This window comes from Danio rerio, chromosome 7 (genome assembly GCF_052040795.2).
Source record: "Danio rerio strain M-AB ecotype USA chromosome 7, GRCz13ab, whole genome shotgun sequence".
Taxonomy (NCBI): Eukaryota; Metazoa; Chordata; class Actinopteri; order Cypriniformes; family Danionidae; genus Danio; species Danio rerio.
The window spans coordinates 24,320,351-24,340,172 of NC_141027.1; the positions used below are offsets into that span (position 1 = coordinate 24,320,351).

The 19,822-nt window shown below is 35.9% G+C and overlaps 1 protein-coding gene across 7 annotated transcripts in view; it reads left to right on the top strand.

The window, feature by feature from the left end:
- Positions 1–19,822, top strand: part of svep1 (sushi, von Willebrand factor type A, EGF and pentraxin domain containing 1) — a 148,215-nt gene that overhangs the window by 84,640 nt on the left and 43,753 nt on the right. For all 7 annotated transcript variants that reach the window (XR_015494864.1, XM_087259760.1, XM_087259761.1 and 4 more), the window contains 7 exon segments: positions 3,812–3,970; positions 4,090–4,269; positions 5,059–5,238; positions 8,248–8,442; positions 14,932–15,050; positions 15,144–15,273; positions 16,434–16,541. Coding sequence is in view for 5 of the 7 variants with exons in the window: in XM_087259760.1 (XP_087115886.1) it covers positions 3,812–3,970; positions 4,090–4,269; positions 5,059–5,238; positions 8,248–8,442; positions 14,932–15,050; positions 15,144–15,273; positions 16,434–16,541 (1,071 nt within the window). In the remaining 2 variants the exon portion in view is untranslated.

Here is a 19,822-nt window from a genome sequence, read left to right on the forward strand (position 1 = left end):
ACACTAAAGTTTATTAGATGTAACAAAATAGCATAGTTTTGCTAACTTTCTGTTCAATAACCATAGTGACTGTGAATACTTTCTTTAAATCAGGTCAGCGTAAAAATGTCTGGTGAATGTATTCGCAAGCAACTCAACTTTCCAATGAAGATGTTTCACCACCCATCTCAATGACTTCATCAGCTGCTAGTTGCAGGGGAATTGCAGCAGTCAGACAGCTCCTAAAAGCCTTTTGGATAAGCGACAAAATGTCTTCAATAGACACATTAAAATATCATGGCATGTGCGTAAAGGTGTAGAAATTTCAGAAGCAATCGCCTAATATTTTTTTCCCAGGACTTTTTTTTTGTTTTGAGAATGGAAACATATCATCTTTCCAGCTCCATGATTTCTCCTCTATCTAACTTATTCCATCCGTCTGTGTGTCTGTTTCTCTCACTTGAGCACAGATGCTTTTTTTTTTTCTTTGACATTGGTTTTAGTTGTATTCCCACTTACATTCTTTATCGCCATCTGTCTGTTTACTTCACTCTTCCTGTCTCAGTTTCACTGTCAATCTCTCTTTGTTTATTTTAATTCTTCTTACATAAATTCCAACATCTGCTTGTCTCTTGTGTATTCATACTTGCTAGCTTTTCTTTCTCTCTGCTTGTTTGGCCTGTGCCCGACTGACCGTCTTTCTGGGCCCATTGTTTCAGAGCGGATGGCCACCCATCAGCACCAGTTTATAGAAGTTGTCTCTCCCCATCAAAATGCAGAATAGCACAGTACTGCAACCGTTTCAGAAGCAGCTGGGTGTTATTTGCATGAAAAATTACTTAAATGAAACCAGAAATGATGCCATGGATACTTGGTGGAAGTGTTATTTACAGTACTTCTGCATATTACATGTTATGTAACCAAAGGAACAAAAAGGTGGTTGTCGGTCTAGCCATTAGAGCTGTCAGCTCCCTAGATAAGTGAAATGTCTTTGATATTTTACATGAGCTTACGTGGGGAGGTTTTTAGGTGTTTCGTCCAAAATTGTTCCAGTAAAAAACACATCAGTTACTTTACTAAATTGCCTGGAAAATACTCTAGGAATTTAATGAATCTTGTCTTAACCTCCGAAACATACTGTATGGGTTGTTGAGGCAATGGAAGTTAGAGCGGGGAAGTCTTTCAGTTCAATTACATGCTATCTGATACAGCATCTTATCACAAGGGTTTGCAGTTAGTGTTAAATTAATTAATTAGGCTGACTTAAAGTTTTTGACTCTTCTAAAGCATAAAAATACCACAATATGTCTGTGAACATTCTTGTTTATCTAAAAAATAATGCTGAAGTCAGATATTCTGCTTTGAAAATGCGCATTCCGTGCTGGAGCGCTGTCTTTGTTTTGATCTCTTCAACCACTCCAATGCCAGTTTAGCCTTTTTTATTTTAGCACCCTGGGTTGCCTTGGTGGAAAACAGCATGTTTCTTTTACTCATTCAGTCAGTAAGGCTCTTAAAGTATGTATCTACGACTGAAAATGCGACCTCCGGTGGACATTAGCAGAAATGGACAGTAGCAGCCTCCGTAATGAGATGAAAATTCAGAGTTTCACCATGTGGTTATTAATGAGCAAATAATATAAATATTACAAACATAAACATTAGGTGAGCTGGTTACATTGTAACCCCGAGTTCTAACAACATGATGTGTGACGAGATTTGCAATGATAAGCAATTTGTTTGCATCAGATGAAACAGAAATTTACATACAGCTATTTAGAAGCACAAAATAGTGCATGCACTGCACTACTGGTAGACTACTGGTATGGTTTGTAATCTAATTATTACATATTTAACCTCTTTAAAATTGTTAATTTCACATGCTGAATTACAAATATGTGTTGGCTCAGTTTTATATATATATATATATATATATATATATATATATATATATATATATATATATATATATATATATATATATATATATATACATTAGGGGTGTCGAAATTAATTGTTTTTTCGGTGCACCGCAATGCAGACACGGACAATTAGGTATCGGTTCAGTAATAATTGTAACCGGTTATTATGTACTGATGTCATTTATCTCCTATGCGCTCTGTCGCGAGGGAGTTGACCGCCGGTATTTACAACACTCAGGAGCCAAGTCGGGGCCGGCCTGTGGCATAGGCAGTATAGGCAAATGCTAAGGATGCTGTACATCCTGGGGGACGCCAGAAATGAGCGCAGTTAAGTTGGTTTTGTTTTCAATAATCCTGACACATTCTGTGATAGACGTCAATAACTCAAAAACCTCTTACCCTAAAAGATCTAAAGTGTGTTTTCTACAAAAAGACAAAGCTGATTATGTTTCACAGCTGTCATTTTCTTTTCTTTTCGCTCGACATTACGACCACTGCTCTCTGCGTTTAGCCGGGAGAGCTTGCGCGGAGTGGAGCACTCAGTAAGGGACCATTGGAAAAGGGCTTCTTTTGTGTGTGTGTGTGTGTTTTTTTTTTTCTTTTTTTGCTCCACTTAGTGCGAGCTCTCCTGGAGGGCTTAAGTGTGTGTTTGTGTTGTGTGTGTGTGTGTGTGTGTGTGTGTGTGTGTGTGTGTGTGTGTGTGTGTGTGTGTGTGTGTGTGTGTGTGTGTGTGTGTGTTTGTTTGTTTGTTTGTTTGTTTGGTGATGTCTATGTTTGTGTATGTGTGTGAATGAGAGACAGTGTGGTGCTGTGTGTTTGTGTGTTTATACAGACAGCTTGTTATAGCCTCCCCTCAAAATATAACACTTTGTATGGAAAGCATCGTCAATGCACCATGATGCACCGAGATATCGAATTGCCGAATCGATGGCATGATAATGGTAACGATAAAATAAATCAGTTATTAGAAATTAATTATTAAAACTTTTATGTTTAGAATTGTGTGTATATTGTATTTTATCTTTGCCATGATGACAGTAAATAATATTTTACTAAACATTTTGCAAGACACTTCTATACAGCTTAAAGTGACATTTATAGTCTTAACTAGGTAAACTAATTTAACTTGGCAGTTTATTGTAATTAGAAAGGTATTGTATAACGATGGCCTATTCTGTAGACTATGGAAAAAAGAAAAAGCTAATAAATGTTTTTTGGAAAAATTAAAAACTGCTTTTATTGTAGCCAAAATAAAAACAAATAAGACTTTCTCCAGAAGAAAACATATTATCAGACATATTGTGAAAATTTCCTTGCTCTGTTAAACAACATTTGGCAAATATTAAAAAGAGAAGAAAAAAAATCAAAGGGGGGCTTATAATTCTAACTTCAACTGTACAAGTAATAAGATATAGAAAATAACACTTATCGATAAAAGTAACACATATTAGGCCTTACAACAATATAGAAAAATATATAAATACAAATATTCAAAATAAAAAGTACAACATACAAAATTATATATATATATATAATTTTGTACTTTTTATTTATTTTTAAAATGTAAGAGAAAGGGTTGCCAAATAGTGTCAAATTTTCAGTATTACCGCAAACTGTATACCTAATCTTTTCTATTTGCATAGACTGCATCAGATCATGCATCCAATGTACATAACTGGGTGGTGGAAGGATTTTCCAGTTCAGTGTTATAAGCTTTTTAGCAGTTATTAAACAGAAGGCGAGTGCATTTGATTATGTATACGACAAGGAAACATTTGTAGGGTTAAGTTCAAGTAATGCTACTAGGGGGCATGGCTTAATATCTAATAGAAAACATTCCGAAATGAATTTAAAAATGAATGCCCAAAAAGTTTCATTCATACTTTTTAATTGATATTTTTTCTCTTTCTTAGCTTGTCCTTCTGCCACATATAAACCTGAAGCAGTTGCTGGAGGTGCGAGTACCTGCCTGCCCTGCCCGGACCCTCATCACACATCCAGACCTGGGAGCACAGATATATCAGACTGTGTGTGTTTGGAAGGCTACAGACCACACAACAACACATGCCAAGGTACTAATCTGTCTGCTGTATTTCTATAAACATGTCTCTGCTGATATTAATGTTTATACGAATCTGATTGTAATCATTTGACTCACCCATTCTTTCATTCTCCATTCTCCCTACTGCAGCGGTGGTCTGTCCGGTTCTCTCCCCACCAGAGAATGGCTTCTTCATCCAGAATGTGTGCAATAATCAGTTTAACTCTGCATGTGGGGTGCGCTGTCTCCCAGGATTTGACCTGCAGGGAGACGGGATCAGACTCTGCCAGCCGGACGGGACCTGGTCAGGAGTTCAACCAAGCTGCAGAAGTGAGAAAGAAAGGGCGGGGTTATGACATTAACAGAAACAAACTGGTTTATTTTTCATTTCTTTTCCTCATTGTTGCATTCATTCATCCCCGTCCTTGCTCTAATGCTCTGTTTTCCTAATACCTCTAATTCCATTTAAACGGAAAGCATATTGGTTTTATTGTCAGTTTATGTGTTACACAATTAGAAGCTCAAAGGGCCTTTAGTTCCTCCATATGTTTCATCACCCCCAGAAATGCTAATATACTGCAGCCTATGTGCATGTACGCGTTTGTGCAGCGGGGCTCATAAAGCTATTTCTCTTCCTGTCAGCCTGCAGCGCTCTGAGTTGGTTTGTGTTTAGATAGCTGGAAAGTAAACCTGAATTCTTTGCCAACTATGTGAGTGCTTACACACTGCAACACACCGATAAATGAATGCAATATGTATAAATGCACACACACATATCAAATCACACACCCAGACAGATGCATGTATGCCAGTTGACCTGTTAAGAGTTGTGACCTCAGCCCTGAAATAACAATATTTTGGTTTGTCTTTGTTTGGAAATAAATTACAGGTCTCAAAGTCCTAACCACAGACTCAGCTACCAGCCTCTTGTCCTCTTAAAATCTTTCTTCTTCTCAAGTCTGTCCATCTTTTTTTTTGTTTCTCCCCAGATGTTCGTTTTTAGTTGAGTGTTGTTCCATGGAATCATTTAAAGTTTGTCCAATACAGCAACGTTTTAATAATATAGGACTAGCGTTGATGCTTCAACCCTTGTCTGGTGTGTGTGGTATTTTCCCGTAGTTCGCTCTTGCCCAGATATGTCTCCTCCACATCATGGGATGCTGAACTGCAGTGAGCGCAGCGCCCCATATAGGCTGGAGTGTTTGGTACGCTGTGAACAGGGCTACAGGCTGCAAGGCAGAGCCAGAATAACCTGTCTGGCCAACTCGCAGTGGAGCGGACCACAACCCCGCTGTGTCGGTAAGATAACAGCTCTGTGCGAGTTTGTGTTTATGTGGGAAGCAAATGTCTGCACAATACACAGTAATGGTGGGAATTAAAAAGAAACTGATCCCTAATGACAACAGAACTCAAAGTTATATATTTATTTTAAATACATCTAATTTAATAATAACGTACTTTAGTTTTCAGTGTTTTGCAGGATATTTAAAGTATTCTAACCTACAGGATCCTCTGATTAGCTATTCACTAATACACTGTTGTAGATCAAATATAAAATATGAAAATTATGTATCTAATTTGAGTTTACTTTAAGCCAAATGTAGAAACAAACACCTTATTTATGAGAAAACAGTTGTGTGAATACTTTGGATGTCCATCGGTGGTTTTGATCTGCCGGTTTCAGACTGTTGAATGAATTTTATCTTGCATAGACTGATCATGCATTCACACTGGAATGAACCATTATAGAGGTGTTTAAACTGATGTTTATACTATCTATCATTTTAATTATTAACATTATTATTTAAAATACAGATCAAAGTGAAATAATTTTCTGTATTAAAGTAGAAAAATCTACTTTTTAAGCTGTTTGGACAGACATATGTGTAGGTATAGTGTATAGACCGTCATATCGGGGTGATATTAACACACACCCAGTCCTTTTTTTTCAATTTAACAACATAATAACGGTGGACCAATTGGATTGGTTTTCAGAGCGACCGCAACTTGACGTAGGAGTGCGATTTCACCCCTACCCACCAATATTGATTGACAGCTGCGTATTAACCTGTCTCTGTAGTAATCCGTTTCATCATATCAACAAGACAGGATGTGCGCAAAGCAACCAGGAATAAAAGGTCTGTTCAGTGTACTAGGATTATCAATCATCGTCAAATGGGATCAAGAGTGGGTTTTACAAGTTTACAATGTTTTTAAAACAGTCCGTGTTTGTAATGAATTACAGCGATTTACTTCAGCTTAACTTTATTAGCACAGCCGCGTGTTAGAACAATTATGACAGAAGACGCTTCAATCCCGGTTTGTGGACGTTAAATCAGGCTAATTTTGTATGTTAACATAACAGATATCCATTCAGTGGAGATTAACCTGTATCATGTCACATTTGTGTGCAAAAAGAGTGGGAATCTAGATGCGCCCACATGTGCGTGTGTATGTGTGTATCTGCATGAACCTTGTAACAACATTGTGTGTGACTCATCGTTGCAACTTTACAACAAATACTCATTGGTAAAGTTCTTACTGTAGTATTTCTCACAAACGTTACGTGAGCTCTTCTTCCATCATGTCTGTCTGTTGTCTGAAGCAGCCGAGGGAGGAGAATAAGGCACGCTGACAGGCACGTGGAAACGGTGGGCGTGAAGGACTAGGCTTAAAGGCACAGTACAAAAAATATGCTGCTCAGAGCTATATAATACAATCTTATAAAAGGTATAATATAAAATCTGATGGGTGTTTTGAGCTAAAACTCTACAGACACATTCTGGAGACACAAAAGAAGTTTATGCTAGTTTTGACTAATAAAATCAGTAAACAATGTAAATGAAATATGACAACAAGATGCTGCGTTACTAGAAACTTGTTGTCAGCTAAATGAATGAGTCGTTCATAATGGAGATTCATTCACAAATGAATCGCTCCCTCCGTTAGAATGAGAAGTGAAAGCAGGAGAAGGGGTGTGTTTCAGGACGTGGATTAGATCAAATTTAACAGGGAGGGAGGATAATACATTTCCATGCACACAAACACATGCTCTTTGTCTGCAATGCCCATGCAATCACTTATTCATAGATATAGAAAAGTGATGTAAAATTATAATGTTCTAAATAAAAGCAACAGCACGATAGAAGGAATATTTTCAATGCTAAAAGGAATTTTTGTCCTAACCAACACCTGAAATTTATATTTTAGAAACGGCTTCTATTTCTTGCAGATGAACAACAGAAAACTGACACTGATCACCTCATGTGCTTTATTCAGTGTTGATTACTAATAATGTGAGTTTGAATATCATTTTACATGATCATTATTGCCATACTACTGTAAACAGCAGCAGAAAGTTCACGTCAGAACTTGAAAATAAAATAAACCATTTAAAATTGAACTTTAGAACTTTCACATAAACATTCAGCATGTACACATAATAATGTTAAACAGGTTTAATGTGTATTAATTCGATTATAAACCTTACCATTTCGCTGGAGTGCAGTGAGTGCACTATTCTGTGCTTCTGAGTGGCTGTATTTTTAATTTCTTTCATGTTTCGTCTATTCAAAGCAGAATATCTGACTTTGGCATTGTTTTTCAGATAAACAAGTATGTTCAAGCATGTTTCTTAAATATCTGCAAACATATTATGGTGTGTTTATGCTTTAGACACACATACAGCACCTTTAATATCTGATTAATCAAAACACGTGTAAATAGGGCCTTAGCTAGTTTTCGCCCACAAATCTACTATCTCTTCATTTTTGGATGCCATTATAAAAGCTAAATGCATAAGTGAGGATGGCCAGCCAAAATAAACATTTATATATTTGATCAACCTCCATCTAAAACAATTGAGCGTGTAATTTTGCCTGCCTGTCCTTCTACTGACTGTCAGCTAGCATTGCTTTTCTCTCCACAGTTTCTGCAATCTTTGGATCACTGAATCATTTGGCTTGTTACTCCAGCAGTACCTTCTGTTTGAGTTGTTTTCTTGTCTTCAATGTAATTCTTTTACTGGGTTTCACTCTGTGCTCGTTATTCTCTCGCGTTTTGGCAAAACAGGGCAATCCAGATGTCAGATTGAAAAGCATTTTGTTTGTACAGATATGCGTGTGCTAAAGGTTGTTTCCAAGAATGTCAAGCAGTGTGGTCAACAACCGCTCTTACATTTCCTTTTCTGGAGATATTTTTACACGCTCTCTCTTTCTCTGTCATTCTTTTGATTTATTTTTTGTGGCAAATGTTTGCTGTTTGTGTGTTACAGTTTTTCTTTTCTTTCTTTCTTTCTTTCTTTCAAAGAGGTCAGGTGTCCACCGATTGTTACATTGAAGCACATCCATCTGACGCCCTCTACCTGCGGTGAAAATGAGGTCAGGACAGGAGCGGTGTGTCAGTTATCCTGTCCTTATGGTTACAGTCTCATTGGTGACTCTAAAGTCAAGTGTCTTCCTACTGGAAACTGGAGTGACAACCTACATAAAGCAACTTGCACAGGTCTGTTTGTGTTTTTAATGATGTACAAGGATATGCATAGTATACAGTACACCAAATAATATGGTTTAGTATGTATTGTTGTTATTGTTGTTGATTATTTTTTGTATAATGGGCAAAACTAAACATACATATATAATTTTTATTATACAATTGTTTGCTAAGCAAATAGTGTCTCTGTATTTAAATAATTGTAATTATAATTGTTTTCATTAAGAGATTAAAAACATCTCTGATTAGGCTGTTAACTTTATATATATATATATATATATATATATATATATATATATATATATATATATATATATATATATATATATATATATATATATATATATATATATATATATATATATATATATATATACACTTTACAGTATATATATATATATATATATATATATATATATATATATATATATATATATATATATATATATATATATATATATATATATATATATACACTTTACAGTGTGTGTGTGTGTGTGTGTGTGTGTGTGTGTGTGTGTGTGTGTGTGTGTGTGTGTGTGTGTATATATATATATATATATTGCCTAAATAATGAAGTCTACAATTAACAACCATGCTCAAACTAATAAATCCAGTTGTTTACTTTTATGTATAACTATCCACATTAAAAAAATGGTCATATTAAAAAAAGGCCTTTACAATAAGGATCATTAGTTAATGTTAATTAATGTATTTACTAACATGAACAAACAATGAACAATACATTTACAATTGTATTTGTTCATGTTAGTTAACGTTAGGTAATGAAAATACAGTAGTTCATTGTTAGTTCATGTTAACTCATGGTGCATTAACTAATGTTAAAAAAGCATGAACTTGGATTTTAATAATGCATTACATGTTTAATTATGAGGAATAAATGCTGGACATTTGTTGTTTATGATTAGTTTATGTTAGTAAATGTATTAACTAATGAACCTTATTGTAAAGTGTTACCCAAAAATGCTAACATGTAAATTGCCTTGACTGCTTTTACAATGATGTTTTAGTTTATTATTTTTATGCTTACTTAGATTTGTTTTTAAATTATAAACATTTACACTGTGGGTTTCATAACTTTTTTAATGACAGATTATTGTAAACATATGAATTAAAACATCCCTTGCTGAATATTGAATGTATAGGCTAGTTTACACAGATATTTAAATAAATTATATTCTTTAGATTTCATTTCTACTACCAGATTGAGGACTTTCATGCTGTTTTACATCTTTTCATAGTTAAAACACTAATTGCCATTGAAAACTGCTATTTAAACTGAGACAGCTATGTATTAATCTGTCATGCCACATCAAAAAGCATTTATTGTTTACATATTATAATAAATGTTTTTAAATATGGGCTTCAAATAGTATAAATACAATGGTATTTTTGACTATTGAATTGTATGTGTGCTAGGTGTGCTATATAGGCCACCTTATTAGGTACACCTTACTAGTACCGGGCTGAACCTCCTTTTGCCTTCAGAACTGCCTTAATCCTTCGTGGCATAGAATTAACAAGATACTGGAAATATTCCTAAGAGATTTTGGTCCATATTAACCTGATAACATCATGCAGTTGCTGCAGATTTGTTGGATGCACATCTATAATGCGAAACTCGCGGTCCACCACATCCCAAAGGTGCTCTATTGGATTTAGATCTGATGACTGTGGTGGCCATTTGAGTACAGTGAACTCATTGTCATGTTCAAGAAACCAGTCTGAGATGATTTGCGCTTTATGACAAGGTGCGTTCTCCTGCTGTAAGTAGCCATCAGTAGATGGGTACACTGTGGTCATAAAGGGAGGGACATGGTCAGCAACAATACTCAGGTAGGCTATAGTGTTGACACAATGCTCAGTTGGTACTAATGGGCCCAAAGTGGGCCAATGAAATATCCCCCACACCATTACAACACCACCACCAGCCTGGACCATTGATCCAAAACAGGATGGTTTCATGCTTTTATGTTTTTTATGTCAAATTCTGACCCTACCGTCTGAATGTCGCAGCAGAAATCGAGACTCATCAGACCAGGCAACATTTTTCCAATCTTCTATTGTCCATTTTTGGTGAGCCTGTGTGAATTGTACCCTCTGTTTCCTGTTCTTAGCTGACATTAATAGCACCCAAAGTGGTCTTCTGCTGCTGTAGCCCATCTGCCTTAAGGTTGGATGTGTTGTGTGTTCAGAGATGCTGTTCTGCATACCTCAATTGTAAAGAGTGGTAATTTGAGTTACTGTTGCCTTTCTATCAGCTCAAACCAGTCTGGCCATTCTCCTCTGACCTCCTGCATCAACAAGGCATTTGTGCCCACAGAACTGCCCCACACTGAATAGTTTTCTGACCATTCTCTGTAAACCCTAGAGATGGTTGTGCATGAAAATCCCAGTAGATCAGCAGTTTCTGAAATACTCAGACCAGCCTGTCTGGCACCAACAACCATGCCATGTTCAAAGTCACTTAAATCACTTTTCTGAACTGCAGCAGATCGTCATGATCATGTCTACATGATTAAATCTATTGTGTTGCTGCCATGTGATTTACTGATTAGACATTTGCGTTTACGAGCAGTTGGACAGGTACCTAATAAAGTGGCTGGTGAGTGTAAAAGGTATAGTAATGAATTATTTACACACCAGCTGAAAAGCATTAACTTGATATTGTTAAGAGATATAAAAGAAAAATTACATTCCGCATGAGCAGGGGTTCAAAATACATGTTATTTGTTCTGTGCAAATAAATAGAACCAAAGACCCATACCAAAAAATATTTGGTGCAGATATGTGTATTATTACACCACTAATGCATATATATGCATACATGTGGCTGAAAGATCTTTCTTTGATCTTTTACTCACTGCTGTAATATGATGTGTTGGAATGGAACAGATGTGTTGCCAGTGAAACAGGTGCATTAAATTTGTTGCTGCAAAACTTTTAAGATGATGAAGAACAGAAAAAGTGGAAGGTCATCAAACAAAGTGCACCAGTGTGAAACGATTCCAGAATGCTAAAACCTGAAAACCTGCCCCACCAAGCTGGAACTGAACAAAAAATCAATTAGTTTTGGCTTTGACCCCTGCACCTCGATGATTTACCGATGAGAGATCGTGTTTGTGTATTCATTGAGAGTGTGTGGCTCATCAGTGTCTAAAGAGATTAGGGCAGAGATGGAAAAGACAGAGTGGTCACATCTGATCCAGGTTCTTTCATGGGGCCGATTAGACAAAAGATAAAGTATTTGTTTGGTTTGGAGGGACAGCAGAGGTTGTGTGATTAAAAAGCTCTACTCCAACCTGGATGTGATGATAATAATAGACAGATCAGTCAATAGATTTCAATGCAGCAACCCCGACAACTGCCCTGCGCTCACTCAACATGAAACCAGCACTGTTAAATGTGTAGATTCATGGGTTTGGACCATGTGAGGGTAAGGAAATTATGACATTTCTGTGCACTATTATTGTAACTGTGAAGTATTTGTTTGGCTTAGAGAGACAAAGTGCAGACTATTTGATTAGTATTATACACTGAGCTTTGTGTGATATTGATACACCTGTCTCATAGATTATATCACTGTACTGTATGTTCATATCAAGTATGCTCAACATTCTCAAACAATGTAAATTCTGTCACTTACCCTCATATTTTACGACTTTTAAACAAGTTTTAAAATCTTTTAAAACTTTTAAAATCTATTAAACAAGTCATTTTTATTTTATCGGTGAATTTACAGGTGGCAACAATTTTATGTTGTTGTAAAATTGGTCCAGGTAAAAGGCAAGAGGCAGATCCATCTGTTGTTAGATTAATTAAATAAAACAAAACAAAGGCTAGAACAAAAAGAACAAAAACCAAGGAACACAGTTCAAAGACATCCAACAGAGAACAGACAGAGACCACAAAGAACCATTCAACGGCTATCAAACAGCCTGAAACACAGGGCTAATCAAAGTTCATGAACATCAGGTGTGAGCTGCAGATGATTATAGGACGTGTAGTCCAATTCAGTGGCAAATGTGAATTATAGAGTCCCCTCTAGTGTGCCTGGTGGGCACTAATCAAAGTTCATGAACATCAGGTATGAGGTGCAAATGATTATGGGACGTGTAGTCCGATTTAGTTGCAGATGAGATGTACAGAGTGACCTAAAGTGTGTCTGGTGGGCAGTTATTAGAGTACATTACCATCAGGTGTGAGGTGCAGACTAATAAAGGATGTGTAGTCCGATTCAGTGGTAGATGTGATGTATAGATTGCCAGCTAGTGCAGAGGTTCCCAAACTTTTCAGCCCGCGATATATATTGCCAGTGACTCGCAATCTCCAATATCCTCTGAGGTGGTTATAAATACAGAAACCTTGCATGCAATGGCGCACACACACACCAATAGACCCAAGTCTATTCATCGTTAAAAAAAAATTTAATGTATGTCAGTGCTGTAAATGTGCCAGAAAGTTTAACCTGGTATGATAAAATTTATCTGCTGCAACTGACACTATTGCTGTGTCTGTAATATAATGTAATTACCCCAGGGGTCACAATCCAATAAAACTAGTAACTATAAGCTACTATAAAACTATATAGTATAAAGTAACTATAAGCGACTATTTTTTCTTTTCAGTAGGTTATAGATAAAATATGGTAATTCTTATGGTTTAACAAAAATAAATAGATTTTTGGAAATCATCTGGCGACCCCCCCCTCCCCCCCTCCTCATTGTCCCGCGACCCCCACTTTGAGAACGACTGCTCTACTGTGCCTGATGGGCACTAATCAAAGTTCATGAACATCAGTTGTGTGGTGTAGACGATTATAGGACATGTAGTCTGAATTAGTGGCAGATGTGTTGTAAAGAGTGCCCTTTAGTGTGTTTGATGGGCACTAATCAGAATTCATTAACATCAGGTGTGAGAATTATGAGAAGTGTAGTCCAATTTAGTGGCAGATGTGATGTATTGACCTTATTCTAAAATGCAGAGGTGCGCCTGTTTTCGCGATTGTCTTAGAACTTCCGTTTCAGTCGCCTATGGGAGAAATGACTAGGAATAATAAACGGCAAAAACGGTTAAACTACTTGCTCTACAAACAAATGTTTGCATGACTATACAGACCAAGTAGAATAATATAACAAGGAAATATCAGTTTGCAACATCAAACAGCGAAACGAGCAGTTTTTAATGTCTAAAAATGAATGGAAGTGAATGAGACCGGAAGTCTCATGCCAAAAAGATTCAAATGGCAGCGCCCGCTCATCTGCGGAGAATAAGGTCAATAGAGAGCCTTCTAGTGTGTCTGGTGGGCACTAATCAAAGTTCATGAACATCAGGTGTGAGGTGCAGGCGATTATGGGATGTGTAGTCCGATTCTGTGGCAGATGTGATGCATAGAGTGCCCTTTAGTGTGTCTGGTGGGCACTCTAGCTGATGATTGTGACAGCAGTAGAATCATGAAAAGCTAAAAATAAAATCTGTTTTACAGGACTAGAGGCTGTGGCATTTATGGACAAAACCCATCATGCACTTTTGATTTTGGTACTGTTCCTTTGCTGACCTGACTGATTTGTTCCATCTGTAGTTTTAACAAAAGCTCTGGAGCTTCCAAAACTCTGTCAAGTGATGCAAAGTGATGTCATCAGTAGACCTTTGCTGACAAATAAACAGGGATATCTTGGTGCAGATATCAAAGAGAAAAAGAACACATTAGTAGTTTACAAACACCCATGACATTTTAACAATTTAAAGCTGGTTAAGAAATCTGTGAATTTGTACTTTTTATTAAATGGATGCAGTGCAACATTTATGAGATTTGTTTGTAACCAAACAACTGACTTGGACCAATGGTATAGACAAAAAACCTGTTGCATTTCTCAAAATATCTTATTTTATGTTCTTATTTTATGTTATGTTTACTTCCACGGATGAAAGTAAGTCTTACAGGTTTGAAACAGGATGAGAATGAGTAAATAAAGGAAGAATTGTATTTTTGGCTGAGCTATCCCTTTAAGATACACTTTAAAAGAAATAAAGAACACTCAATAAGTCATGATAGCATGTGTTTTATGTTAATTATAACTTACTAAAGCAAGTTAATCATTTTTCTAACAATTCTTTAAGACATACAAGCTGTTTTAAGGGACTTTAATTTACAGGAAGTTAAGTTAAAATGACTCAAGATTAATTTAATTCAACTAAAAACATTTAGACAACCAGTAGTTTTTAACGTGAAGTGTTGATTTCACTAACATACTAAGAAATCCTTCTCCTTTTTGCAGTAAGAACATACAGTAAGCAGGCGCAGTCAGACTTTGTAATATAAGAGATGAAATCTTTTTACATTACAGATGTTTTACATAGAGCGAAAGGTTAAAGATGAGATGGCCGGACAGTGTGACATCACTACGTTTACATCAGTAATTGAATCAGCAACTGTTTATGGAGTTGACGTGATGCCTGAACTGATTCTCTCCTCTGTAGATGTTGAGCCTCCATGGATTCAGTGCCCTGGTGATGTCATCACGGAGACAGATGAGCATCAGAGGTCAGCTAATGTCAGTTTGAGTGCGCCCATGCTCAGGGACAATTCTGGAGATGAGGTGAGTTTTACATCAGCTCTAACTTCTCATATTTTCCCCATGTCTAATTAATGCATGTTGTTTTAAAATGATGGTCTGGTCTTTCTTCTTAAGGTCATGGTGCAGGTGACACCCGTTCTAAACCCCATGCAGACTTTCCCTATAGGAACTGAGTTCATAACTTACACAGCAACTGATCGCACAGGAAACAAGGCCAACTGCTCCTTCACTGTTACTGTCGTAGGTGAGGTTGGATTAATAGTGCTACTAAAGTGATATACAGGGTTCATAGAATTTCTGGAATATTGTGGAGTTTTACAAAGGTCTATTTCAGATGATAAAACGTCAGGGAATTTTATATATTTTTTTAGTCCAAGTCATACAATATCAGGTATTTAAATATTACATTCCATTTATCGTAATGTACTTTTTTATACCATGTTTTTATTCCCTTGTTTCTTGTTTTGCCTATTTTTCTGTGCCCTTTTATTGCTTTTTTATTATTTTATTTTTGTCTCTTAAACCAAAAGCAGTTCAAAGCTTTACTTAAAAAAATACTGTTTGGGGTTGTTTTGTGTCTGCTCAGTGCTCAAAACTTTTTCTATTTATTAAAAATCATGGAAATTCATCTTTATACAACAGCGAAAGGTTTTGCTTAGTGTGGGGACCCTGAATATAATGTATTCTAATTCAATGTAATACAATCATATATAATGTATTATTTACCATATTTAACCATATCTACACAGCAGAAGCTTATGCAATAAATTTGGCTTTAGAACAAATGGAAAGCACACAGTACTGTAACTTTTTAATCTGCACAGATTCCAAACAGATGTCGAATCGGACATTGTAGGCTGACACATTTATATTTACTGAATACCAAAGCACCACCTAAATGTAGTTAGAGCCAGGCTGCTCCTACCATAAAACATATTTTGTTGGAATGTTAAAGTTTTAATACCATTAGTTAATTTTTTTTTAAGGAGAGTACTTTAATGGACATTTTTAAAAGGTACCACCAGGAAGAATTTTTAATTATTTATCAAAAATTTTACTGAAAAATCATGTTTAACTTTAAATCTATTTTTGTATGAATTTTTTCTAATTATATTTATATATTTGTCTAAGTAACTTTTTTTTTATTGTAATACGAATTTAATTTTATCATGTAATATTTTATGTATATCCATTTTGCCACGAAATAACTATAAGTTGCTGATGTGGCAATAAATAAATAATTAATAAATATTCAACCAGATGTAGTATAACTATTTTGTTCAATTTCCTTTATTACACAAAAAGTACATAATTTATAGAAAAAGGGAGTAGAATTATTTCCAAGACTGCATTGTAATACAAGTAAAATAATGTATTTGTTTTTGCTTTACTCTCTTTTCTTAGATACGGAGCCGCCTTTGATTGACAGGTGTCGATCTCCACCCACTGTTAAAGCCACTGGGAGAAAAACTGCAGTATACTGGGAAGAACCTCAGTTTTCAGACAACTCAGGTGAATGCTAGTGAATTGCAAGAGAATGAAATGTTCATAAATTAAATAGGATACAGTTGAAATTTATGATTCTTTACTATGATTTTTACTCTCACCTTAAATACAGAAAGCACAATGAGGAACAATTATCAGGCCATGCCTAATACGTTTATACTTCCTTTTTGTGCTGAGATAAAGTATTAAACAGGTTGAGAAAAAACGGTAGGCCTTTCTAGACAAGCCCTTGAATCTGAGCGTTGGCGTGCGTGAGAGAAAGTATTTTCAGGGATTGACTTTTGGTATATTCATCACAGAGAAGACATGACTCAGAACACCTGTGGAGGTTGAACAGGGTTGAATTAACTTTTACAGTAGCTGCAGAGAATGGAAATGGTTTGATTTATGAACATATTTAAGAACTCTGGGAAGGAAATGCTTTTCTATAAAAAAAATATTTATTGATTTGGCTCCATAAGGTAGATAAGGATCAGAATCAGGCTTTAGGTCTCAGACAAGCGAAATGACTTTAGTTTATGCTATTACTGCAAAGCCAGCTAACCAAAAAGTAAAGAAGTAAACAATATTGGGTTTACTGCAGTTGATTTCTTGATATAAATCAAGATAACTTAAATAATAATCCAAATGCATTTGTACAAATTAGGATTTTCGCAATATATTGTTTTAGAAAATTGTGTTAGTCCGCAATAGTCACATCGCATGAAGTATAATGTGTAGTCAGGATTTTAGTTAGCTTGTGGAGTGTTTTTAGTTTAACCACAATAAAGTGAAAGTTTTTAGTTATTTCGTATTTAAAGGCTTGTGACTGTAAGAATTTTTTAAGTATTTATTAAAGTAAAATTTAAGCACTGTTTTGGGCACAAGGAATTATTACTTTTGTAGCTTTAACAAAGGTTATTTGCATTTAAAGGGTTCTATTATGCAATAATCACATTGTTAAGGGTTTAAACACAGTTGTGTTGCAACAGTGTGTGAATATAGCCAGCCCTTAATGGTAAAAATTAATCAATAAAAAAATTATGATCACACTTTATAAAAATTGTCTGCAGAAAAACTTGGTCCCACTTTATATTAAGTGGCCTTAACTAATATGTACTTACACAGGACTTAATAGTTTGTTACAATGTACTTATTATGTAAATACATGTATTTACTGTGTACTTATGCTTGATTAAATACATGTATGTAATTACATTTGTAATTAACTTTTGTAATTACATTTGTAAATACACTGTCGACCATCCCTTACACCTTAACCCACCCTTAAACCTACCCATACCACCAAACCTGTCCATAACCCAACCTCTATCCCAATTCAAAAGCACCACAAGTGTTCTCAAATACATCATAAACACAGTAAGTACATTGTATTTATTTTTTGATGTAAGTACATAGTAGTTAAGGACACTTAATATAAAGTGGGACCAAAAACTTTGATTGACTTTCTTCTTTTGTATGTGTTAAAAGAGGGTGAAAGCGCCGCTCATTAGTGACAATCTCTCCCTCATTAGCATAGACAGCCCTGAGTGAGAAGCAGCTGTCCGCTATTCGAGTTTTGATTCACACTATACCTGCTGAAAAAAATGTCAGTATTATAAATGTTCAGTCCTTAAGATGCATAAATGCATATTTTACGTGGGATATTTGAATTAAAACTTAACACACACTCTAGGAACATCAGAGGCATCTTATTAAAGGGAGCATAATTGGTCTCCTTCAGCTATTTAGATAATGAACACTATACAAATTTATTTGATTCTTTTATTTCTGTACCTGAATACTGTTAGACTCTTTCATTTATATATTTGCTTTATATTTATCCATGTTGATAATTTGTTTGTTATATTGCATGCCAGTCGTTGATCCCAGTCAATCTGAAATGATCAGTTATTTCCAAATAGAACTACTCAAGTCATCTGGTGAAATTATGCAAGACAAGTCTCAGAAAATCTAAATATCGTGCAGCCCTAACAAATGCACATTCACTCTAAAGTCTGCAAGATAATTCATTTTGCTCTGAACCACTTTACACGTGAACACACGCACACACTTTTCCAGAGAGAAGTTCCAGGGCTATTCCAAACTGTCTGACAAATGTCTGGGTCTGGCGGGTTTTGGAAGGAGTTTTGTCTGTACTAAATATAAACCAGCGTCAGGGTGTGGGCATGGAAAAACAAAACATGCTGACGTCGGGCCAGCGTGATCTGACGTTGACAAGCACCCTCACTGTGGTTTTAGTGGATACATGTACAGGGGTTTCATTACAGTTGTGGCTACTGATATGTGCATGCAAATAAGTGTGTGTGTGTCTTGTATGATCCTTGAAAGACTCTATTGTCTGACCGCAGTGTATCACTCTTAGTTCTGTGTCATTAAACAATCTAGCAATTACTCTCCTCTGGCACCAAGGCCTATTATTCCCAGGCCTCAAGAGGAGCAGTACGGTGGCGTATCACCCTTTGTAGGACTTTGTGGTTGACCAGAGCGAGTCTTTGTGGAGTTCCACTATGCTCCCTGTGGTAATGTCTGTGAAAGTACCTGTTAAATCATTGGCTACTGCCAGATTGCACAACTAACGCGATGTGTCTGTGATATTGCAAACAGATGGAGGCATACATTATATCCTCTACACTGCCAAAAGTATGCAGACGCCCCCTTCTAATTAACGGGTTTAGTAACTCCAGAGAAGATAAATCTTAATGCTACACATTACAGTGATGTTCCAGAGAACTGTGTGCTTCCAGAATTTGTTGCAAAATCAAATGTTTGGGAAAGGTACTTTTCTTTTTATTATAGTTTTTTGCAGACATAGAAAAAACAAAGAACAGACAAACCCATCATGAAACAATAATCTTTGCAAAATAAAGCATGAAACCAGGGAAAATGGCAACATACAAGACATATATGACCTAAAAATAGACACTGCAGTGGATGTAAAGAAAAAACAACAACAACAACTTACAAACCTTCAGAAATAAAACAACATTATTAGTCCTTATGTTGTGTAGGAAAAAAAAACACTGGATCCCACATTTTATTAAATTGAAAGGTACTTTTCTGCTCTAGCAGATGCCAAAGTGGAGTTCACAGAGACACTTTTATCTGAGACTGGCTTGTAAGAACTTGTCTGGCGTACACAAAGCCCAGACTTGACCTCCACCGAACACCTTTGGGATAAATTGCGTTTGAATGGAAGCAATCCCGCTGCTATTTTAAAGCATCTAGCGGAAAGCCTTCCCGGAAGAGTGCAAGCTGTTATTGTCCCAAAGAGGGAGTTTAATGCA